The sequence below is a fragment of the Odocoileus virginianus genome, chromosome 30, assembly GCF_023699985.2.
Source record: "Odocoileus virginianus isolate 20LAN1187 ecotype Illinois chromosome 30, Ovbor_1.2, whole genome shotgun sequence".
Taxonomy (NCBI): Eukaryota; Metazoa; Chordata; class Mammalia; order Artiodactyla; family Cervidae; genus Odocoileus; species Odocoileus virginianus.
Genome location: NC_069703.1, coordinates 13,793,350 through 13,819,400, shown reverse-complemented (window position 1 = coordinate 13,819,400; position 26,051 = coordinate 13,793,350). Strand labels below are relative to the sequence as shown.

Sequence of the window (26,051 nt, the reverse complement as noted above, 5' to 3'; positions counted from 1 at the left end):
TTCAAATAGAGAACTGACTACTCATGCTGGAGTTACTTATGCAAGAATCAGAGGTGCTCAGCTCCCAGCCTTATCTTGACCTGTGTTTCCAAACATAAAACCTGGACTGAAAATATTGAATCTAATTTTCAGGGTGCTGAGGCTGAATCATCTCTATTACACATGATTTTTCTCTGAATCATGTGTTGATTGCTCTCTTAGTACCCATTTTGCCTAATGTTTTATGAAGTTTGAGCATTGCTGAAATCAATTGTAAAAGTGGACATTTAACTCTCCTTTCTAACATTTGCATACTAGCATTACCTAGTATTTGCATACTTGGTAAAAGCTGCCATGAAAGCCTAGAACACATGCCTCCCTCTTTCTCTGCTCATCAGCGTGGCTGTTTTCTGAGTGTTGCTGAACCGTGATTCATTCCGTAAGGCGAGTCACAAAGAGAGAGGGCACTGGGCGGTTTGCTGTCCTTTCCCCCCCAGGACAAATCAGATGTCAAGTCAGATCATGCTTAAACTACCAGGTCTGCAATGCAGCACCCGTCGTTCTGTTCATCTGCTCCTGGTATGAATTTCCAGACTCCCCTGACAATCAAAGCAGTGCTTTATGTAATGTGCTAAGGTGCAGTGAAGTGTGAGGGGATGAGAGGGCTTGATACACTGAAGCAGAAAGTCGGTTCATCTTAAGTGGCTTGGGGAGAAAAGAGGGAGGTGTTGATGACTGCCAGGTACTCCCTGACCTACTAACCTCCCAGTAGCGATAAAACCAAACCTGGAGCCAACCCTCACGAGGATATTTGGTATACAGTGACAGACATTTTTCTTAGGTATGTGCAAGCAATATATATATATATAACTTTTCAAAAACACACATCAGTGATTGATGAAGAATATTCTCCAGATATTAGTTAATTTATTTGTTTCAAATTACTATTAAGGTTTTTCTCTTTTATTTTCTGGGAAGAGAGAATTCTTAGTAATTGAACAAGGGACATATAAAGGTCATGCATAATCCTAACCAAAACACAGGCTTAGAGGGTCCAAAAAAAAATCAGGAAGACTGGCTTCCATGACTGATTATTGTCATCTATTCACTACAAACATAAAAGATTTTATGAACTGTTTAGAAATCTTCTCTAAATGGAGATTTTAAAAAACCTCAAATTGGGATACATTGAAAGAAAAATATGATGATACAACATGGTAGCAAATTAGAAAATTTGATAAAAAGTCTTGAAAAAAATATAGGATTACAAGAAAGGCTAAAGTGAAAAATTCAATGCTATTAAATTATATTTACAGCTAGAAACAAGAGAGACAGTAATTTTTACAAGTAGTTCCGAACTTTCCTTAGCTCAAATCTGTTGCATTAAGATTCAAATTCAAAACAATAATTTTTCAAAGTGTCAGTGGACCAAAGAGAATTATATATATGTGTGTGTGTATGTGTAAATATATATATATATATATATATTAGTGTCTATGATGTAGTTCTGACTTTAACCCAAAACAAGACAATAAAGAAACGAGAATGATTTCCACAAGTGCATGGGAGGAATTTTCTGGAGGAACATACATGGGAGTAAATGCATATGCAAATTAATCTTAATTTTAAAATATTATATTACGTTAGATCAAGTCTTACTCTTCACAACTTGAAGTGTTTGTAGGCAATTAAAATTCCAAGGAATAAAATCATGGGTTTTATTTGTTGAGTCACTGGGTTTAATTAAAAGGAGTCAAGAGAAACCAAGTTTTCCTTAAATTTTGATTCATAATTACCGGCTTCAAACAATCACATTCTACTCTAAGATTCTGGCTGAAGAGCAAAGAAAGATACAAGGTCATTTTTTTATAGAAAGAACTACCTACAACTGCACACTTAAATAAACAACTGTATCTGGTACCTATCTTTTCTTCTAATTTGTAAAACATTACAAGCTGTATTTAGTAATATCTGCTATAAGCAAGCAACCTTACCAAGGTTGAGAGGCTGTTTTTCATTATAAAGTCCAGGCAAGACAGCCCCCAATTAGGTTCAGATCCCCTTCTATTTACCAACAAGGCAAGTCACATATGATTGAAGCTAATACTCCAAACCTGCTTCAAACGGTACAGAGAGCATATAGGACAAAGCAAACGTGACAAATACAAACCTCATGCCTTTTCTAGCAATCCTTGTCTTTCTCACTTTTTCTAGCCCCAGATGCCCAACCTTTCGAAGGAAAACATTGCAAAGATCCCCATTTTCTGTTCTTGTCCATCGGCGCCGCCAGGCGCAGACACTTTGCAGTGAGGCCGTGTGCTTTTCTGCAGATCCACCCTGAATGCTAAATAACTGCTCTGCACACTCCTCTGCGGAGCTCCAGGAAATGGCAGCCAGAGCAATGAGTGGTTGGCATGGCAACAAGGAAAGGAAAATCTGCAACCTTTTGTATTGTTAGGCCAGCCTATTTATTTGCCTTGGGGGGTGGTGGGGCCGGCTTCAGTCACTTCACAGGAGAAATGGTTCTGCACTATTTTGCTCTGTGTGTATTAATATATATTATGTATAATATATCATAGTTTAAATGGGATGGTGATTCCTACCATTAAATCTCAAATGTGGGAATGGAGGGAGGGGAATATGGGGGGAGAAAATGCAGATTCAAATTTTCTAAGATTAGAAAGGGAGAGAGAGAAGTGTAGGAAGTATATTCAGATTTTTGCTTGTGACTGATGGTAACGTTTTTCTCCACTATGCATTTTCAATCTGAAATTTATAATTTCAGCAACAAAAAACCTAGAAATCCAAGTATGTTCATGACTGGGCTGCTTGAATCAGGAGGATGTAAAAGGGCGTGTTGAGCTTTAGAAGGTGCATCTCCATTGGCAGCTCTGGAAAAAGTGACCATGATAACCCAGAAGGGCTTTATAGATCTCACTGCTTTGATGGGAGCAGACCTGGAGAAATGCCCCAGAAATATTGGAGAAACACTACAACCCTTGGGAAATCAAGGGGTAGTTTACTGAAGGACTGACCTTTAATCTTCAAATTTACTCAAAAAGAGACCTGGCGGTGACTTGTGATAATCACAAAGGCACTTTACGCTGTGACTGCTGTTTTTTTTTTTCTTAACCTGTGTTCAAAGCATTGTACCTCAGAATAGTCAAAATCACTTAAAAAGTGTGATTTTAAATACTTCAAAGTTTTGGCATCTGTAAACATCTCAGAATTGCCTCCTTTCTTTCTCCATTCAAGCTGAAAACTGGGAATAAATTTGCTGTCATGCTGAAAGGCACAAGGATGTGACCATTCTGCAATGGAAGAACTGTCTTTGGCTATGACCGGTTACTGTTGCTGCTGGGTGTCTGGCTGCACGGAGAAGTGGAAGGAGCATGACACCATAAAGCAGGCCACCTGTGTGCTGGCTTTAGCCAAGTATCCTGGATGGGTCACTAAACCCATATATAGGAGAAATACGAGAGGTCATCTTACAAGATAACATCTAGTTATCTTGATGTTATCCTGCGTATTGCATATTCAGTCACTCGGTTCTTTCTGACTCCTTGCAACTCCATGGACTGTAGCCCACCAGGGTCCTCTATCCATAGAATTTCCCAGGCAAGAATACTGGAGTGGGTTGCCATTTCCTACACCAGGGGATCTTCCCAACCCAGGGATGGAACCTGCGTCTCTTGCATCTCCTTCATTGGCAGGTGGATTCTTTCACCACTGCACCAGCTGGGAAGCCCAGATGTTATCTTGATATAAACTGTAATATGCATTTGAGCACCACATACAAATAAGAAGCTTAAACATGAGGCTCTTAATTATCACCCAGAGTTGAAACTCTATGGGGACTGAAATGCATTCTGTTTGCTTTTCTCAATAAAGATAAGGTGGAAAAGAGAAGAAGCGTTTATTATAAGCCTTTATTCTTATTAACCATGGTGGAAAATGATTTAAAAATGACTTGCTTCAGTATTACGTTGTATTCACTTATTAATAACAATAACTTTCCTAAGTGGCCCAATTTTTCATGGATTTTCTATGGTTTCTCATCTGTTGTTTTGGTTTCAGTGGTATGGCTTCTAAAAAGGACACTTTAATAAGTAAATGTAAGAAAAATTCTTAAAGTAAAAAGTTATGAGATACTAGGTGAGTATATAATTCTATCTACGTTTCTATGGATTAGTTTTAAATTGAAAGGAAAGAGAAAAAAATCTAGACAAGTGAGTTGTAAATTAAATATAAAGTGTTATTTCCTTCCAGCATTTTCTATGCAGCCCCTCCCCGCTGCTTCCTCCCCCACCATCTTAGTGCATAAGATCAAAGGTAAGCAGACTATGGCCTTGCACATTTAAAAATTAAAGTTATGATGGTCCAGACATGAAGGTGAACACTGAAAGGGTGGATGAGAGAGAAGGAGGCAGACCTTTGGCTGAAGTAAGTGCCCTCTGATGAAGGAAAGAGGAGGGAGAGTGGATTATTGCAATTCATTTATTACGTGATCTGGTTTGTAGAGATGAATAAACAATGTTGAGGAAAAGATTTATTTCTAAGAATGAAAGCAGAAGAAAAGGAAAGTAGAAGAAAGATCTTTGGCTTTGATCAGCCATGGTCTGGACACTGTAACAGACAGCTGAGGATGTCATGGGAAATGTTTCATGTTCGCAACATCCTGAAAAACACCCATATAGGAGAAATTGCAATATACTGATAGATTACACGAAATGATGAAAGAGTGGGGTAATATATAACCTGGTCCTCACTCAAATAATCACCTCAAAATATAATGCCTGCTCAATCAATGGTCTCCATTATCAAAGAATGGCATTTTAAAAGATCATATCTAAGATTTAAGAATATTCTTTTTTTACTGGGGATGATTTTTGTTTGCAATTTGTGGAATAATTATATATAAGCCATCAATAATACAATTTATTATTTTATTAAGCTAAAGTTTGGAGAGAAATTTAATTGCACATTAACTTATCACTGAAAAATCCTCTGTAGGCATGAGAAGATAACAATTTACATTTTTCCTCTCCTGCTGCTTTCCATACATGGATGACTGATGGATTCAATACTCAAGTCTGTTCTTTCTGGAGGGAGGCTGGTTTAAAATTACATCATCGTTTGGATTGAAAACATCACTGTTTACAACTTTTGTCACTATGAATATACATATAAAATTTAAATAATCAGTCTCCCAAAGGTAATGTAAAATTCATTTGATATATGTTAAGCTGAATTCAAAATTAACTCTGGATGGTCTTGAACCCACAATTTAAATAACCATCTGTTAGTTTCTTTTTAATTTATGTTATTTTCTCAAAGAAGCTGGCAAGGCCACACTGACCTGACAAATAGATTTTTTCCTGATGCTCTCAACCTTAATTAAGACTATTGAACAAATGAAATAGTGAGTGGTGTTGGTTCTCTCCTGCTTGACCAAGCACGCTACGCATGATTTTTTTTCTTGGGTACATAATAAGCCTCCAAAATAGTCAGTGAGAGTCAACTGGTGAGAGTTCAAGAGACGAAGTTAAGGCTTTTCAATAGCTTTCCCCATTAATTTGAAAATAACTTTCTTCTTTTTGCATCATTCACCCCACTACTCACTCAACACACATTTATTGAGTCCTTGAGGTATAATGTCAAGTGCTGCAGGGGACAATGATGAGAAAAATCTTGGTTTCTCACATTACCTCCTTTATTCCCACAATCATTTTTTTCTAACATGTTCTCAACTCCTCATGCCTCAATCACTTCAATATTTTCCCAGTTAGTGCTCCTGATACCCAAGTCGCACCCTCTTCAAACTGTATTACACTTGACTTTAGAAAAATAGTTCCTGATCCAGGGTGTCCTGTTGTCTACATGAACACCACTACTACCACTAATAATCACAATAACAATGGTGCTTAATAGACACTACTTCTTGAGTCATTTACTTTATATACTCTACCTCATTTACTCTTCCCTGTAACCATGAAAAGTAAAACTAATATTTTTATTTCATTCTTAACCACAATTTCTTATAATGGGACATGGGTGTCTATAGGGCACTGGACAGCTTTTCAAATCCGTGAATTAGCTTGGACACTGCCACTCTCTTCTTCCTGTTGCACATACATTTCTGCAGGGTATTTGCTTTACTGATCACAGTAACTTCAAAAAGACCCCAAAATCCCAGCTTCAAAAAGACAGGAGGACACCATGAAGAAGAATGTGGTATGACCTAATGTTGAAACCAAACTATCTTAAATTAATAGTTCATGTAGTATTTGACAGCTACTGAATATCACAGAATTTCATCTGGGTATTTAAAAACACTCTGCCACACTCTTGTGCATCTGCTGTGGAACCTCAAGATGCTTCTGTACATGATTTGGGAACAAGGTTTGGAAACAACCCCTCTTCAACTTTGCCTTTCTACACTGCTCATGTGGCGCTTAATGTACTGTGTTTTGTATTTGAATTAACTGTACACACAGGTCTCGTGTGTGCTACTAGATCAACTGCTCTGGGAAGTTTAGGGCCCATTCTTCGCACTTGCCCTGGCATGGCTTATACGAAGAAAATGTTCAACAGTAGTTTGTTAAATGAAAAGAATCACACTATGTATGTATGTATGTAATTTCTCCTGAGTCATTTGAAATGCCTTTCATACTTGCCCATTAAAATTTAAATATATTTTTTGAACTGAGTGTATCGTGGATGTGTGCCTAACCAATTGAGTGTAGAAAACTAACCCTTGAACAAGTAAGGTATGATCTTGAAGCAGACAGAGCCTTTCTTACTAGGAGTTCACTTACTGTTTTTGGAGTAGCGTGTCTGCAAATTACTGTCTTAAAATACATTACATTCTGAATTACAGAGAAAAGGAAAATAATGGTAAAGAATACTATAGAGCAGACTAAAGTCTGCAGTCCATGGGATAGCAAAGTGTCAGACACGACTGAGCGACTGAACTGAACTGAATGTTTCTCTAAGCCATTAATGACAATATCATCAACAAACTTGTGGTAGAAATTATACTTTAAGATTAAATTATATCCTGTTATCCTTTAAGCATCTGTATATTAGTTCTTAAAAAGCTATCCAAGGAAGTATTAAATGGTTCCTGTGTATTCACGTGCTGTTTTCCTTTTTTTTCCCTTTTTAAAGGCTGGGAGACAGATTCCACATTCCTTCTTGCCCTAAAAAGTAAATGTGCCTCTTATCAATTAATCAGTTTAAGTCCAATATCATTCAAGAGAATCCCAGTTAGTGAAGTTTTTTTTTTCAGTGATTTACAATGCTGACAACTATTAGCAAAACACACACACACTAAGCCATCGGTCTACTAAAATTAAGGTGGTAAATGGAAATTCCCTGGTGGTCCAGAGGTTAGGACTCTGAGCTTTCATTGTGAGGGCCCTGGGTTTGATCCCCAGTCGGAGAACTAAGATCCTACAAGCTGCTCAGCACAGCCAAAAATGAAGTAAAAATTAAAAAGGAGATAAGATTGACAATATAACTAATCTGGGGGAATGTCAGGCTAGTTCCTACGATTTTTCTCTCCTTTTGGTGTCTATTTCCCTTGACTGACTGGAACTTTAGTCCTAGCACCAGTGAAGGAAGATCAGTGCTGTAAACTAATTCACTTTACGCATAAACAGACTTCAAAGCACAAAGCAAGCACAGGACAGAAGAGCCCCTGGTTACCTGCTGTTTCTCTGTCAGCTGAGGTCAGCTCTCCGTTGATTCCATTCTCTTTGGTATTGGAGTAGGTGCCCTGTGACCCATGTTCTCCAAAGGCGCCCTCTTCATCCTCCCTGTAGGGAAATCCATTGGTGCTTCTGACAAGTCCTTCCCCTGCCCCTCCTTGATCTTTGATCTCGGGTGGGTGTGGTTGGGCAGATGCCTCTGTAAGTTGAGCTGAGGTCCAGTGAGGCGCCTTTGCTTCATCTTTCTGATCATCTGCCATTCTTCAATGTCCTGGGATGTTTCCTGTGATTGGAAGAAGAAAAACGGCAGCCATGACCTTAGAGAAAGCTTATCTGAAGTACTAAAATAGGGAAAATTGACAGCAAACTCACCAGCAACTAATGGTCAAGAAAACACATTCAATAACCCACTTTTAATATCAAGAGGTAGCTACTGTTAACACCTTAGTTTTTTACAGATCTTTCCTGAAATACCTATTTTTTTTATATATAAGATCACCATCAGTTTCATATATTCTATTTTTTAAAACTAGTGTTTGGCATTTAAGGACATATCTGAGCTAACTTTCATTGACATATGACATTGACTCAACAGGGAAAATAGGGAAAATCTGTAGTATGAGAAAACTGGATAGAAAACAGTGGGGAAAGGAATGGCTGAGGGGACATGCTGGATTATGGAAAATTATTCCAAATACTCGTTAAAACCACAACTCTCTGTGAAATCTAGAAAAGACAATGGTCAGTATATTAATCCTTTCAGTTTCAAAGATGTTTAATTCAAACCAGAGGTAGATATATCTTTCTGGATACTGAATATTAAAAGAGAGTTTTGACTTAATTTTTCAGCAAACTTCTCTAAGCTCTATCTATAGATTAAAAAGAGAATGACATTTTCTCTTAGTATAAATCTTACATAGAGAATAAATATATTAGGCCTATGTCACAACTTACAGTTTTATTTCACAATTAAACCAATTCAGTTAAGTCACTAATATTCATTAGGTGACCATAAATTATAGTAAAGTTTGAATAAGTCGTGGAGTAGGTATTCTGCATGTGTTAATAAGGAAACAGTAGGTACTGCACAGCCTTCACTTATAAGCTGAAGCCACTAAATTTATAGATCTAGTTGACAAGAAGTGATACATCACTGTTTTGAAAAGCTGTTGCCAGCAATGTAGCTTCATTGATGGTCTATTGTCCCCACTCTTATGATGACATAGACAATCAGAATCTCTGATGGAAGCTAAGAACATTTTCCTTTTTCTTTCAAAAATAGTAACTCAACCTAAACCCTCCCCAAAAAGCAAACAAAAATTCTATGAAAACAAATCCAATTCTAGCTACCAAGTTCTGTTTAGAAACATCACAAATAAATAGCTGTCAAGAAAGTAAGCTTTCTATCAGATTTCTAGCAAGAATCTTATTATTATTATTATTTTTACTGAATTTCAATGCTATTCTAAGGTCCCTATTCTAATTTTCTGTTCATACCAAGAACTAGATGAGTTAACTCACTTGAACTAATTTGACAACCCCAAAGCCCCTACCCACACCCCCACAATTGCTTCCCCTAAGGGTTATACTTATCTTCCCTATGAGCATTTAAATAGGATATGCAATTTAGCTTTTAAAACATTGATTGAAGGGCTTCTGAATAAATCAAAGCACATCCCCACATCACTGATGATGTATAAAGAAGTGCATGCATAAAAGAGTATCTTTATCTGTAAAATGAGGACAATGATGCCCAGTTCATTGCTTTGTTGCAAATTTAAACAAAGTAAGGACTCAGCACAGCCCCCAGCAAGCTCAATAAGTAGTAGTTTCTACCTTTGCCATTGTTATTATAATGGTACTAACAGTCATCATACCACCAGTCATCACATATAAAATACTTTCAGTAGTTTTTCTGGAATTGTTGGCATAGCAAGAGGAGCCTGGAAACCTGGTAGTCCAATAATAAGAGTTACTTGCAAATTTCTGCCCATGTATCACAGAGAAATGAATGAACGTTTCAAGACAGGCACGGCCAATGTTTGGGACAGGAAAGCCTAATGGGAGGAGTGTGTCCTAAGAACTAACCACTCCATGAGTACAACTGAAAACAGCATCTTTTATAAAGATGGTTTTGCAGTGCTCTAGATCCCACTCTGCCGCTGTCTTCTAGTCAAACATGAAAGGACCTAAATTGGGAGTCTGAGGACTGTGTTTCTTCTGAGTTGTTCTGGCATCTCCATATGTCTAATGGGCTGAAAACATGATCTACATTCAAACTGTGACCTTGATCACAGTATTTTATTGCTAGTGAGACTGTTGGCTGAGCACCCTTATCTTTACATGCCTTGATTTCTTTACTTTTTCTTTACCAGAACAGCTTAAATAAGATTCCCACATCCTTAAATGGTCCAAAGTATTGTTTTTGTGCACAGTGAATACTTATAAATAGAAAAACTTTCCCACAAAGAAGTACATGACTTGTTAATATTGCTTTTAAAAAGATTAACAGGTTTTCTACTTTTAGGACAATTTCAGATTTACAGAAGCATTTGAACAGATAATATAGAGTTCCTATGTATCTTCTGCACTCAATTTCCCCTGTTATTAACATATTAGTGTGATTCATTTGCTATAATTAATGAAACAGTACTGATGCATTACTATTAACTAAAGTTCATAGTTGGTTTAGTTTTTACCTAATCTTCTTTTTTCTGGTTCTAGAATCTCATCCAAGATTCTACATTACATTTAGTTCCATGTCTCTTCAGTTTCCTCCTGGATGTGAAAGGGTCTCAGATTTTCTTTGCTGTGGATGACCTTAAAAAATACTGGTCAGGTAAATTATAGAAGTCTCTCTATTGAAATCTGTCTGACATTTTTTCATGATTGATCTTCGATTACATTTTTGGGAGGAAGGCCACTAGTGGTAAAGTGCTCAAATAAGCTTGGGCAATACTGAGCTACATGGCATGTATAATACAAGTTTTCTGACAGCTTTTGCCCTTCTACTGCACATGGCAATCTCAGGGTAGGACACTGGTGTGCAAAGCATCCCAAGTAACCAGCTACAGAACCTTCATTTGATGTTACATTTATTAACATCTCCAAAACGATTTGGAAAATACTTAGATTTGCATTTCAGCCCATATTTACCTCTGGGAGTTCTTGCCACAGACATTCAAAAGAAATAAAATAATACGAGCACCCACAACTCCCAGCAAAATGTGACAATTTTTCCTCCAGGGCTAGGTGGAAAAGATTTCTCAGTGACTAAAAATCTTCATCTTGAACCAAAAAATCCAACACTGAAATGAGCAGTGTGTTACTTGATAATCATCCACTTAAAACATTACGATAATTTGTTTTCAAGAGGCCAGGTATTCAAAATGTGAATTCCCTAGGATTTAATACTTTTGAGTTTTTAATTCTTTCTTTATAGTTAGTTGATAAAAGCTAAAGTTGGAAGAAGAAAGGCAAGGCTGGCTACACTGACTTCAACTGCTATCAGATAAATGAATTTATTATCTAAAATGCATCATCTGGATTCCTGATGAGACTATTCAGATAATACTCCTTCAAACATATGTAGTTGGTCATATTTCACTTTCTAATTTGTTGGGCTTTTGAAACATACAGAGCATAAGTATCTATTAAGTGACAAGCATTTGAGGAGATTTCAGGATAGAACTGGCATTGCTCTGGCAAAACTTCTTTGACACAAAATATGATTTGGAAAGATTTGTTTCAGTTTTAATGAAAAGCATCTGGAATCAGAGGAGACATTACTTAGCCCCACACCCTCAAAATAACAACATGATATTATTAAAATACCACCCATTCATGATTCTGCTTTATTGGCTATGCCAAAGCCTTTGACTGTGTGGATCACAATAAACTGTGGAAAATATCTGAAAGAGATGGGAATACCAGACCACCTGACCCACCTCTTGAGAAACCTATATGCAGGTCAGGAAGCAACAGTTAGAACTGGACATGGACCAACAGACTGGTTCCAAATAGGAAAAGGAGTACATCAAGGCTGTATATTGTCACCCTGCTTATATATGCAGAGTACATCATAAGAAATGACAAGCTGAAATCAAGATTGCCGGGAGAAATATCAATAACCTCAGATATGCAGATGACACCACCCTTATAGCAGAAAGTGAAGAGGAACTAAAAAGCCTCTTGATGAAAGTGAAAGAGGAGAGTGAAAAAGTTGGCTTAAAGCTCAACATTCAAAAAACTAAGATCATGGCATCTGGGCCCATCACTTCATGGCAAATAGATGGGGAGACAGTGGAAACAGTGAGAGACTAATTTTTTGGGCTCCAAAATCACTGCAGATGGTGATTGCAGCCATGAAATTAAAAGATGCTTACTCCTTGGAAGGAAAGTTATGATCAACCTAGACAGCATATTAAAAAGCAGAGACATTACTTTGCCAACAAAGGTCCATCTGGTCAAGGCTATGGTTTTTCCAGTGGTCATGTATGGATGTGAGAGTTGGACTGTGAAGAAAGCTGAGCGCCGAAAAATTGATGCTTTTGAACTGTGGTGTTGGAGAAGACTCTTGAGAGTCCCTTGGACTGCAAGGAGATCCAACCAGGCCATCCTAAAGGAGATCAGTCCTGGGTGTTCATTGGAAGGACTGATGCTGAAGCTGAAACTCCAATACTTTGGCCACCTCATGCAAAGAGTTGACTCATTGGAAAATACCCTGATGCTGGGAAAGACTGAGGGCAGAAGGAGAAGGGGACGACAGAGGATGAGATGGCTGGATGGCATCACCGACTCAATGGACATGAGTTTGAGTAAACTTCGGGAGTTGGTGATGGACAGGGAGGCCTGGTATGCTGCGGTCCATGGGATTGCAAAGAGTCGGACACAACTGAGCGACTGAACTGAACTGAACCCATTCATGATAAATTTCACTTCAACACCCAATCAGTGTTTTGGGGTCACAGATAATCTCTACTCTTCAGAATGTGTTAGAACATAGTTAAAAGTTATCACAACTTCCTTTAATTTCTTCTTCCTGATGTATAGTATTACTTCTACCTGAATCTCTGAAAACCATGCTTGTGGAATTAAAGGAGATAAGAAAACTGAGAGAAAGGCAAATCCTCTCCAAGTCTATAAAAGAATATTTGTGAGGTAGCAGGAATTGTAACATCCCGTTCCTACTGTGTAAAGGGGAAAGACTCTCCTCTCTCCATATTGCAAAAGACCACACAGCCTCCTGCTCCTAAGCACTGAGCAGCTAGACATCTGCCACACAATCTTCTGGATGGATAAAGCAAGCTGAGAAGCTACCTGAACTCTCCATCTTCTCCTCTTCCCAAAAGCCTAGCTTGATAATGTGAGCAAAGAAATTCCTAAGGTTTTAAAAACAGTACTAAGTCTAAGGCATTGACATAATTCATAATAAGTTGCAATGGGATCTTAGCTGTTAGGGCTAAGCACAAATGCCAATATGAATGAGGATACAGATACCTGTAATATGAATTTTTAAAAAGAAATCCAAGAAGTTCCAATATCTATCTTGTATGAGAATGAAATATTTCACTTGACTCTATCATATCATGGCTATTATGTGACATAATGCAAAGCCCCAGTATTCTTCCCAATTAAGATATACCATTGGAAAAAATGTCAAGAGAAGATCTTGCGCCACCAGAAATATTGTTATAGACTTGAGTCGTGAGCTTCAATCTCTGCTATCTTTTATTATTAAACAATTTCCTCTTGATATTTGAAAATTCTCTAAGGACAGATATTTCTTATTTCATCAAAATCCCAGCTGTTAAAATTCCAGTTCTTCCAGTTTTCCCCTTATAAGGCTGAGACCTGGATCTCTCAATCTAATGCTCCTTGGGAAGAACATGCATGATTTTTTCACACCAGCTGTTGAATCCACTGATCATGGCTATACTCTCTGATTCACTTCACTGATGGGTAAATATGAAAAAAGAATCTTTGAAAGTGTTAGTCGCCCAGTCATGTCCGACTCTTTGTGACACCATGGACTATAGTCACCAGACTCCTCTGTCTATGGGATTTTTCCAGGCAAGAATACTGGAGTGGGTTACCATTTCCTTCTCCAGAGGATCTTCCCAACCCAGGGGTCGAACCTGGGTCTCCTGCATTGCAGGCAGATTCTTTACTGTCTAAGCCATGAGTAGGCTGCAAATATGTGTTGAATGTACTTAACACCTCCAGATTGGTTCTGTCAGCTATGGATATTTGGCCAACAGTAGGTCAACTAGTTGCAGGTGACGTGAGTTCAATTCCTGGGTTAGGAAGATCCCCTGGGGAAGGAAATGGCAACCCACTCCAGTAGTCTTGCCTTGAGAATCCCAAGAGACATCTGGCTGGCTACAGTTTATGGTGTTGCAAACAGCCAGACATGACTGAGTGACTGAACACACACACACAAACCAATCAGTGAGAGAAGATTCACTCTGAAATCTAATTTTCAGGCACGACAGAACGGAGATACAAGTTCTCAATCCACTGAGAGCATACAAAAAAATAACATCAAGCAGAACAAACTTCTAGACCCAAATAAGACTTTGCATACATAATAGTGACTGTGCAACATACAGGTTTAGAAATACCTTTTAGAGAAAATAGCTTTAAAATCATGAAGCTAAAATGGCCTTTAGTGATGATCATCGATTCCAATGTAACTTGAAGTGTTTCCAGCCAAAATCAGCCTGCAATGCAGGAGACACAGGAGATGTGGGTTTGATCCCTCGGTCAGGAAGATCCCCTGGAGAAGGAAATGGCAACCCACTCCAGTATTCTTGCCTGGAGAATTTCATGGAGAGAGGAGCCTGGTGGGCTACAGTCCACAGGGTCGCAAAGAGTAGGATATGACTGAGAACATGGCACATCTCCATCCCAGAAAGTGAGAATTTCTGGTTTTAGGGCTTGGAAATTGGTATTTTAATGGATTTAACAAGTTACTCTGAAACACTGAAGTTTGAAGATTGGTACTTTCAGGCAAACCTGCTGCACAGGACCTCAGAAAAGAGTGGGCAGTGGCAGAAGTGCATACAAGAAACACTCCTGTAGAATAACTGGAGTAAAGCATTAAAGCAATTATCTTGAGAGCTCAAGGTGATCATTCTCACAAATAGAAGCTGAATCTTTCACTGCCTTAGCCCAAGACATTTATGAATGATGGGATGGAGCTCAGTGACTGCTTTCAGTAAGCTTCTTGGGAACATGCCAGTTCTCTCTGTTGTGTCTAATCCTACTTGCAGGAAGCAGAAATATTTCAGAAGAATGTTTAAAGTTACCCATTGTCTGTGATAAAAAAACCTACTGCATACTGTGAAAAGAGAGACTAGTCCTTGGTCAGTTTATCAGCATCTTCAAGATGTCTTTAGAATATTTATTTTAGATACTTCTTGACATTCATTAATGGTTTAGGACAAAAGTACACTTGCCTTAAGTATCTTAAATCTAGTTATAATCTTCTTTATCTGTTAGATCAATTTGGAGATGGATGTGGGGTAGTAGGCATGGTGTGTATATGTGATATTTTGAACTAGCAAAGCCCTCAAAGAAGTAACTGAATGATTTAATATCTAGATAGTAGACATGCGTGCTAAAAACGTCATTTAGTAAAGTATAACTTTTTCTCTTGGGACTCCCATAAAACCACAAATCTCACTGTTTTTCTTTGGATTACAACATTAGAAAGATCACAAAGCACAGAAATAGTCCCTGATTATAGTTATTACCAGGCACCATTAAATACTCTAAGAAATTGGCAAAGGGAGAGACAAAGAAAGCTTGGAAAATCTAAAGGAAAAATACACCATGTGCCAGACAGACATGTCTCCATTTTCATAATGCACTTGGCGTGAGTAGTTCTAGGATGTTTTCTGTGATACGTTCTTCCCTGTCATCATGCAATGTGCCAGTTCAATAAAAACACTGGGATTATAATTTTGTACTGATACATATCAAGGATGAACAAAGAATAAAACAACCAGTTATAATACAATTAAGCTTATGAATATTGTTTCCCCTTTCACTGAAGGCACAATTATGCCTTACACTATTAGCTACCCATGTCAGTACTACAAAACAGAAACTTCTGTTTTGGCCCCTAAAAATAGAAATTTATGTAGAATGCATATCTCTACTTCCAAGTGTTGAGGAGTTCTAAGCTTAAACAGTTGTTGACTAACTGACTAGAACCCTATATATTTTCTCTTCATCTCTGTACAAAATTGAGAAAAAAGTTCCTGATGACATGAATATCTGAAAATCCAAATAATTGTTTCATGTTCTTCCTGCTCTTTTCAGATTGATTGTAAAATACCAATAAGGATGATTCATCCTTTTATTTTTTTCAGGATGATTCATTCTTCATCACACACCATGACTAATAAACAATTCACATCAAGAGAGCTGGTGAATGCATCATTATTTCTGATGATAATGAATGCAGAGAACACAACACGCCAGAGCTAGGGTACTGGTAGACTCAGATAAGGTAATACTGAGAAAGCATAATTCCAGGCAAGCTGAAAGTTCCCAACAAATGGTACTTTTTATTTGTTGTTATTACTGTGTGGCTCTTGTTCAAAAACTTTTAGCAACAGGATTCAATATATGGTTTGCCACATATTGAAAAACTGAGGCCAGGCAGAGTAAATTATTTGACCAAGTTAGATTCTCCCAGGGAGATCTGGAATGAGAAGCCAAACCTACTAACATCCATCCCACTGCTAGATCTTTCACCAAGCAGTCAAGCTGGTGGAATGAGGTAGAGAAAAAGGATGCAATCTGGATAAGGATTCTAACTTCATATTCCCATTCCACTGAAAACAATCTGTCACATTAAACTGGGTAAGGAGCTTTATGTAACTATGGTATACAACCTATATGTCACAGTTGCATATATTTCTGAACTTTTTTCACATTATATAAAAGAACTAATAAATATAATATACATATCAGAAATGAATAGTATTTAAATGATCTGAAGCTTCAGCTTCTACTGATGATATTTCACTAAGGACCTACATACTAGAGATACAGTGAGATAAGTAATAGATTTCTAATTAGAAAATCAGAATTGAATGCTGGCTTTCTCATTTACTTGGTGTTCAAACTTAGACATGAGCAAAATCTGAGCATTACTTTCATAAGCATCAGATCACTGAACAGATAAATTTTGACCCCTACATCAGTAATTTTCTTTTACCATATAAAGAGAAATTCATTCACAATAATTTTATTAAAATCTTCCTGAAGCATAAATTTAAGGACAAAAGCTTAAGAGGACAATTGTCACTTGGAATTTGACAATTAACAATTTTGCTTAAAACTTTTTCAGTTTGAAATCTGATTCCAGACCTGTGACACTTTGTCCAGTGTCACATAATAACACACTGTAAATCTCCTTTGGGTGCAAATCTAAGGACTATTCTGTAGAATTCCAGATTGTCATTAAGTATTTACTGGCACCATTACCAAATGAAGATCCTTTAGTTCTCGACACCTGCGAACCACCTTACAGGGAAGGCGCTGGTTGCACATTAAAGGGGCTACCATTCTAAAAGCAGCAATTAGTACTTGAGGACAATGTGCTTCAGAGATTTCTTTAAAGGAGGTGGGAGCAGGGCCACAACCCAGGTAAACCTGGAGGCTGTGCTATATATCACTAAATAAGATGCTAGAATAAACCCCCTAAAACCCCAAAAGTTGGAGAAGAAAATGGAAGTCATGAAAAAAAAAAGGTGGAGACTTGGAAGTTAAGGATTTATTTAAAAAGTAAATACTTGATGGTGTTCCATAAATGAGATCTCCTTTTAGCTATTTAAGACAGAAGGAAGGATGAAGTCCTGTGAAATTATAAGCAAGATGCCACTGTGCTCTTTTCTGCCTCTTTGTCTGATCTGCTCAGTCCCTTTATCTTTTGATGAACAACTCCTCCTCCACAAACACAAACTATGTGACTGAAGCTCTGCCTCTGAACATGTTCTGATTACAGCTTGTTCTAAATACACTAAACGTATATGGCTTCTAGGATACTCAGTCACAACATTTGTTTTCTGCACGTCTTTGAACATAATGCACTCTTTGTCAATGGACACGCTGAAGCACAAGCTGAATGTCTATCCTGTCATGAACATTATAGACTCAAAGGAATATTGGCCTATACGACTTCAAAATGTCTTCCAACTGAGATTACAAATCTTAATTCATTAGCCAGTTAATTGGTTGAGAAATGTCTGCCAAACATCAAAAGAAAGGCTCTAGGTGTCATAGGGAATGCACTAGGGATACCAGAAAAAACATACGGCCCTTATGCAGAAGGAGCTCACAGGCAAACCAACAAGAAAACATCATGCTGTGATGCAGATAAGGACAAGAATCTGTGGAGGCACATGGACAGTTCTTACCACACTGGGAAGTCAATCAAAACTTTCCCGGGGAGGGAACATTGAGTTGAGTTTAAAGGACAAGTAAGTTAGCCAAAGAAAGGAGGGACACTTTCCAGGAAGATAGAGACTGGATGATCACAATCACAAACTGTTATTTTTGACTTGGGCTAGGCAACACCTTCCAGGAAGATACCCATAATGAGCATTCTCCTGGCATCCCAAACTCCAGTTTTCACCCTGTGTTAGATGTTGCTCCCCATTCTGTACTCGTCAAGGAGCTGTGAGCTCTTGGAGGGAGAGCATTTCATATTTCCACTACCAACACCTAATACAGCGTGTGGCACAGAGTAGGCTTGATAACAAGTGTTTACTACATGAATGAATGAGGAACACACAGAAGATTGTTCAATGTGGTCCAGAGGCTAAGCGGGACATGGGGAAACGAGGCAGGCAAGGGCAGAAAAATTAAAAAGCGTAGTAAGCCATGCTCAGAATCCCCCTGAAAGCCAGAGGGCTCCCACAAAAGATGTGACATGCGACAAAATCAAGTTTATTTTTTAGAATGATTGATCCAGCAATGGTATTAAAAGAGAATTGGAGGATGCATGATTAAATGTGGAAGCAACTCTTAGAGAAAGTCACTTTAAAAAAGAAGCATCTTTTTTAAGTGGACTGTGGTGATGAGATTGGTATTGAAATGAGAGGGTAGATTCCATTTTCAAAAATGTAATCAATTAAAACAAAACCTAACTTTCTTCTTTCTACCAGGCCGCTTATAAAGTTTCTCTATTTTCTCTGTCTTATCTATCTAGCTACCTATCTATGATCTACCTATCTACCTATCTTACTTATCTTACTTACTATCTTACTTACTTACTTACTATCTATCTATCTTACTATCTATCTACCTATCTTACTATCCATCTGTTTGTTGTGAGATGCATCATGCTTTATACTATTCTGAGAGGCAATTTACTATTTTCTTGAGTCTGGTTTGTAACTGAAGTTCAGATTTGTTAAGTTTAGTTATATACCATGCTCTGAAGAGTGCTCTTTCATTAGATTATACAGTGTTAGGAAATATTTTGCTTGATTTTTTATGAACACTGAAAAAAAGGATGGAATTCTTTTTTTTTTTTTTGCTTTGCTTTTGTTCAGTGTGAACCTCATGAGGTTCTTTTGACACCACTTTTAAAGCTTTGTTTATTCATTTTTTTTGTTATTTGAAATGTGACAGTGGGTTACAAAGACATATGGGCCTAGTTAGATCTAGATTCATCTGATGACACATGGAAGAAAGAAATGGAGAATACTGAGAAAAAGAGAGCCTGAGTAGACTGAAGAACTGGATTTTTCCTTACAAGGCACTATTAATAAATTCCTTTAACAAAGCATGTATTGAGCTCCCATTTCATTTTCAGATTGCTATCAATTATCAGTTTATTTATTATGCTTTCTAGAATCTAATTCAGTAACATTTGTTAAACACTAGGTTCACACCAAGAATTTTGTTAGAGACTAAGAATATAATGATTAAATTATGGATTCTGGCTGCAAACAGCTTACATTATACTGAAGAGGTCAGATGTATTTGAAATATACACGCTATAAGGTAACACAGTTAAAGCAATGATAGAGGCCACCATTGGTGCTACATGAATGTAGATCTGAGTCATATATATTTGAAAAGAAAAATGGATAGATGCAAAATATTTGTATAACTTTCATTTTTAAATATACTAAACTACTGCATCCAAGGAGAGTCCAAAATCTAGTTAATTATAATAAATGCTAGTTTTCTTCCAGGGAAAGGTAAAATATGAGTCACATGAAAGTAAAGTATGAGTCATATAAAGCAGAACAACTTTTTTTCCATTTTCTTTTTTTTTTGCATTTGGAGCAGGCTGTGTGCCATGTTGTATTCTGTATCTGTAATTGTGACTCAGGAGAATTGTGAGTTAAGTTGAAAGTAACCTTGTTCACTCCATCAGTTGAGTTGGACCAGAAAAAAAAAAAAAAAGCTCAAGAAATCCTTATCATTTGGAATTCCTTCACAACTCATGTCTGATCCAATTGGGTCAGTCAGTCCTCATATACTGTTTTGATTTCTCTCTCTGAGCTGGCATAACTTTGTGTACCCTGGAGTGAATTCTAGAAATCAGTTTAACTTTTATGGCTTGTCACCTGTATTCTGCTAACCTGGAATAGGATGTGGCATAAATTTGCTAAATCCTCCAGGCCTGAAATGTATGTAATAAGTCTGTGTTTATGAGATGATTAAAAACTGAGCTGAAAAAAATTCAAGTAAAGAAATAGTCACAATAATTTGTCTATAAAGACAAATATTCCAGTCTTACATGTAGAAGTCTTAATGCATGTATAGGCACTGATGTGGCAAAATTGTATGGTGCGCTAATAGGTAAAAATATCTTGATATAAAAATAGACCCATTATAGGCAATTAAGGCAAATGGGACCTGGTCAAGAGCAAATAGACCATGATTTGTAATGTAAAAAATGTTAAATTAATTTTTAAGTGAAATACATTTCTATGACAGTCACACAAATTTTGAGGAAGCATATTAATTTTTAAAATATATTCTTTGAGCAGTGCTTACTTTTTATTAAACCCAATATAGTTTTGACACTATATATAACCACTGCATTGAAAAGGATAGGAATTTTATGCTTTTTTAATGGCATAAGGAAAGGGGAGAGATAGGCCAATGATAAATCTCTGGGCAGGTTAGAAGTGTTGCTGGTAATAATGTTTTCGAAAGGAAAGATGACAGATAGGCCAATGATAAATCTCTGGGCAGGTTAGAAGTGCTGCTGGTAATAATGTTTTCGAAAAGGAAAGAAAGAAAGGGCCACTGTGGACTGGACCTCATCTTTCTGGGATTCCAAATGAACTGAGGCAAAAGGAACACAGCAGTAGTGTCTGAGCTTCAGGTTGGTGCTCTTTGATTTTTAGATTTCTAATCTATACATCCAAGAATTCACCTTAGTATACTTACAGAAGCAATAGACAAATCTGGAGAATCTTCCTGTCTCTGGCACCATAATCTCTAAAACATTTTTGAAATTCTCTTCAATTCCATGTTGAAGAACTTGGGTATCAAAAGTAAATCTATAGATTAAGAAATGGCTTCTCAGCAAGAAGCAAGCATATGGACTACCTACATTGTCTTTTTAAATGTTGTGGATGCGTGCTAAGTTGCTTAAGTCATGTCTGACTCTTTGAGTCACTATGGACTATAACCTGCTAGGCTCCTCTGTCCAGCACATTCTCTAGGCAAAAATACTGGAGTGGATTGCCATGCCCTCATCCAGGGGATCTTCCCAACCCAGAGCTCAAATCTGCATCTCTTTATGTCTCCTGCATTGGCGGGTAGATAATCTTTACCACTAGCATCACCTTGGAAGCCCTCAATACAACAGATTTTTGTTCAAAACAAAGTTCATGAAATCTACCTGTATTTCTTAGGAAAAAATAAAAGTCTTTACAGGAATAACTTATAAATAAGAAAAGAGACCGTCTCACTCATTCTTAAGTAAAGAAGAAAAAAGTGATACCGTGCCTTAATCATGAGTAGAAAAGAGGCATACGAGGTTAGAAATGTTCTCTTCTGGTGAAATGTAACAATATGTACTGAACATCTATTATGTCATAGGCATGGGTCTAGATGCTGAGGATATGCAAATACTAGCAAGACTCAGAGGGTGGCAGAGCATGAGATGGTTAAATGGCATCACCGACTCAATGGACATGAATTTGAGCAAAACCTGGGAGATCGTGGAGGACAGAGAAGCTTGACAAGCTATACTCCATGGGGTCTCAAAGAGTCAGACACGACTTAGCAACTGAACAAAAACAACAACAGCAAGATTCAGCTTTTGGTCTTTAGAAGCTATTGAGAGAAACCAACGTGTCAATGTATATTTAAGTGACAATATGATAAATGCCTTAATAGAGATAAACAGGGATTCTATGGAAGTTCCTATGAAATAAAAATGTCATGGGAGACTTCATAATGGCAAATGTGCTTTCAATCTTCAAGGGCATTCATAGTGGATAGTGGCATAATTCTAAGCACAAAATTAGCAATCGTATGATGTACGGATAGAATAGGATTGAAAACATGCTGGAAAACATTAAGGCTGCTTCAGAATGTCAGAAACAGTAAGGGTCCAGATGATGAAGATCCTATCAGGCTGTGTAGTATGAATTTTATCATCAGGGTACCCCACTGAGAAACTTTAAACTGATAATGAATGATAAAATGAGCCATAGGAAGGGTTATAGAAGATTATGATCAGAATCAGGAAAAGTGGATAGTTGGTCATAATGTGATGATGAGAGGGCATACAGGAGTTTGAATTAAAGTAGTAGTAGTGGGATTGGAGATGGGGAAAGGATATAAGATATTTATTTTGAGACAAAGGTAAGTCACTCAGTGTCCCATAGGTCATGCAAAATTCCCACCCTCATGAAAGTTACACTTTAATGAGGATATCATACAGTAACCAAACACCTAGTTAAAATATTAAACTTAATATGACTAAATATTAATTATATTAAATTATTTAACCTCACATGTCACATATTTAATATAAAAGTTAAAATGAGAAGATAACAGGGCAAGAGTAGACCACTATTTTCCATAAGGTGGTCAGAGAAACATCTCTAAGGAGATGAGTTTGGAGCAGAGACTTAAATAACATGGAGGATGCTAGCTAATTAAAGAATCAGATAAGGATGCCCCAGGAAAGAGGTCATGCTGTAAATACAGAGGCTTTGCGATGTGAATTAACTTCGTATGTTTGAGGCTGACTTGGAGGAAGATGCAGGAAGAGTGCTAAGAGAACGAAGCGGAGCCAGGTTGTGTAAGATCCTGCAGAACTTGGGTCAAGAGTTTGGATTTATTTCTAAGGGGGAGAAATGGGGAAATATTGATCAAAGGGTACAAACTTTCAGTTATAAGACCAATAACATCTGGGGATCCAAATACTGTATATTATATTGCTAACAGAGTAGATCTTAAATGTTCCCACCACAAAAAATAAACGATGCCCTGGTGGCTCAGACAGTAAAGAATCTGCCTACCGTGCAGGAGACCCGGCTTTGATTCCTAGGTCGGGAAGATCCCCTGAAGGAGGAAATGGAAACCCACTCCAGTATTCTTGCCTGGAGAATTTCATGGACAGAGAGTCCTGGCAGGCTACAGTACATGGGGTCACAAAGAGTTAGATATGACTGAGTAGCTAACACACAATTATATGGGGTGATGGAGGGGATAGCTAATGCTCTGGTGGTAATCATTCTGCAATATGTAAATGTACCAAATCACACTGAATACTTTAAATTTACATGTTAAATGTCAATTATATTTCAAAAAAGCTGGGGAAAAAGTATGATGAGAAGCCTTTGCAGAATTTTGAGGAGGGTGGTAAGAACTTTTTAAATACCTTACGGCTGCTGTGTGGAAGGCAGACTATAACAGGGAAAAGGGGAAACAGAGAGGCAAGTCATCATCTGAGAGGGGATGGCAGCTCTGATCATGGGGTGCTAATAGGATAAGCAGATTCTGGACTCCAGAAACAATACTAGCAAAAGAGACCTGTCATGATTTAAACTCTTTTGAAAAATAAGAATTAGGAGGATTTTCAATGTAGTATCTACATACAAATATTTCAAATGGAAAGATACACCGTGTTCTTGAGTTGGACGAATCAATACTGTTAAAATGATTATATTACCCAAGGTATTCTACAGATTCAATGAAATCCCTAATTAGAATACCAATGCCATTTTTCACAGAACTAGAAAAAAGAGTTTTAAAATTTGTTTGGAAACACATAAGACCCCAAATAACCAAAACAATCTTGAGAAAAAGAAACAGAGCTGAGGAATCACACTCCCTGATTTCAGACTATACCGTAAAGTTATAGCAATCAAAACAGCATGATACTGTATTTACAGACCCAGATCAAGGGAACAGAACAGAAAGCCCAGAAATAAACCCACACAATTAGTCTATGACAAAGGAGGCAACAATATACAATGGAGAAAAAAGTCTCTTCAATAAGTAGTGCTGGTAAAACTGAACAGCTACAAGTAAAAAAAGTGAAATTAGACCATTCTCCAAAACCAGATTAAAAAAAAAAAAAACCCAATGGATAAAAGACCTAAATGTAAGACCAGATACTATAAAACTACTAGAGGAAAACAGGCAGAACACTCTTTGACATAGACTGCAGCAGTATATTTTTGGCTCTGTCTCCTAAACTAAAGAAAACATAAGCAAAAACAAACAAAGGGGATTTAATTAAATTACATAATATAGTTACTCAGCTCTGCAATAAGAAAATTATATAAAAATTATACATTGTATGTTATTTCCCTACACAGCTTCATTGAAAAATTCCCCTGCTCTCATGTTTCATTCAACCAGTCCTTCTGTAGTGTATATTTAAATGATCCATAGTTGGTAAACGTCTGTGTATTATATTTGAGTTTGCATGTATATTATGTTACATTATCTTAAATTACTCTGCTTTTCAATTTCTCTTCCTTTTAAAACAAAGCTTCCTTTAGAATTCTTAGGCTTCAAAGGCAAGACCCACTCAAGTTGTAAACAAAAAGGAATACATAAACCCCAAACAAAAAGGCTTACATGCTGCTTCCCAGTAGCAAGAACTTTCTAGTATCACAGTGGTCTGTCTTGGAAAAAACGTCTTTTTGATTGTTTTGGCCCTTTGCTCTTCATTCAAGATTGATTACTACCGGATCTTTCCTAGAGCTTGGCTTGCAATGGTTTTAAATGAGTCAAGCTTTGGCGCCCCCTCACTAAAGTATTTGCTTTAGTGAATTCTAAATTTCTCTTACAGAGACTACAACTGTCTCAGAATCAAACTGCCTTCTGTGGTAATTACTGAGCACATGGTACAACTGGAATCTTTGACATTCATTTTAAAAAAAAGTGTGTATGTATGGGAAGGTGGTGAGAAAAGAAAAAGAGTAAAAAAAAATTAATCATAAGAAATTAGCATGTTTAAGTAAATCACTATACTGTTCAGAAAGAAAGATCTGACAGAGATACTCAGAAGGGTTCAGCCAAGATGGATTTTTGCTTATCACTTTTCATTCTTCTTACACATTAAATTGTTGTTCTTGTAGGAAGAGCTATTTTTATTAGGGTATCTTCATTTAAAAATGTTATCTGATGCCATGAGAACTTGGTTAAATGCTACCAATTCTCAAAGCCAAAGGGAGTTTTAACCTTCAAGGAAAATCAGTGATCATACACTTGCTACAATGCAATATGTACATGAAAACATGTGTTCCACAGTCACAGGAACCTGAAACTTTGCGATAGAATTATTAGCAGATAATTAGCTAAGTATTAGCTAAATATTCTACAAAATTGAATGATTTTTATACAATACTGTGACACCATATTCCAGTCACATAAAATAATCAGATGCATGGCTACCCTCCATATAAATGACAATATTTACTACTCTCCAAATAAACAGTACTGATAAAGCAAATGAAAAACATAACATGGATCCCATACTACTTGTGAGTTCATTCAAATATCAAAATTCTTTAAAAATCTTTGCAAAAGTGAATTTTCCCCTCAATATTATACCTTTACTTATTTTTCTTGAAAAGGACACCTTTTTATTTAGTTCAAAATGAGTTATTTGACTATCTCAATTCATGTCTTTTTATAATGCATTTTAGAAACTTACCAGAATACAAATATTAATTTTGTTCTACCAGTGAAGTGAAAGTCACTCAGTCGTGTCCAACTCTTTGTGACCCCATAGACTACACAGTCCACGGAATTCTCCAGGCCAGAATACTGGAGTGGGTAGCCTCTCCCTTCTCCAGGGGATCTTCCCAACCCAGGGATCGAACACAGGTCTCCCACATTGCA

The 26,051-nt window shown here is 37.2% G+C and overlaps 1 protein-coding gene across 26 annotated transcripts in view; it reads right to left on the bottom strand.

Moving 5' to 3' along the window:
• Positions 1–26,051, bottom strand: part of MAP2 (microtubule associated protein 2) — a 291,617-nt gene that overhangs the window by 67,802 nt on the left and 197,764 nt on the right. For all 26 annotated transcript variants that reach the window (XM_070458561.1, XM_070458560.1, XM_070458567.1 and 23 more), the window contains one exon: positions 7,690–7,974. In XM_070458561.1, the coding sequence (XP_070314662.1) occupies positions 7,690–7,951 (262 nt within the window). In that variant the 5' untranslated portion in view covers positions 7,952–7,974. The remainder of the gene's footprint in view (positions 1–7,689; positions 7,975–26,051) is intronic.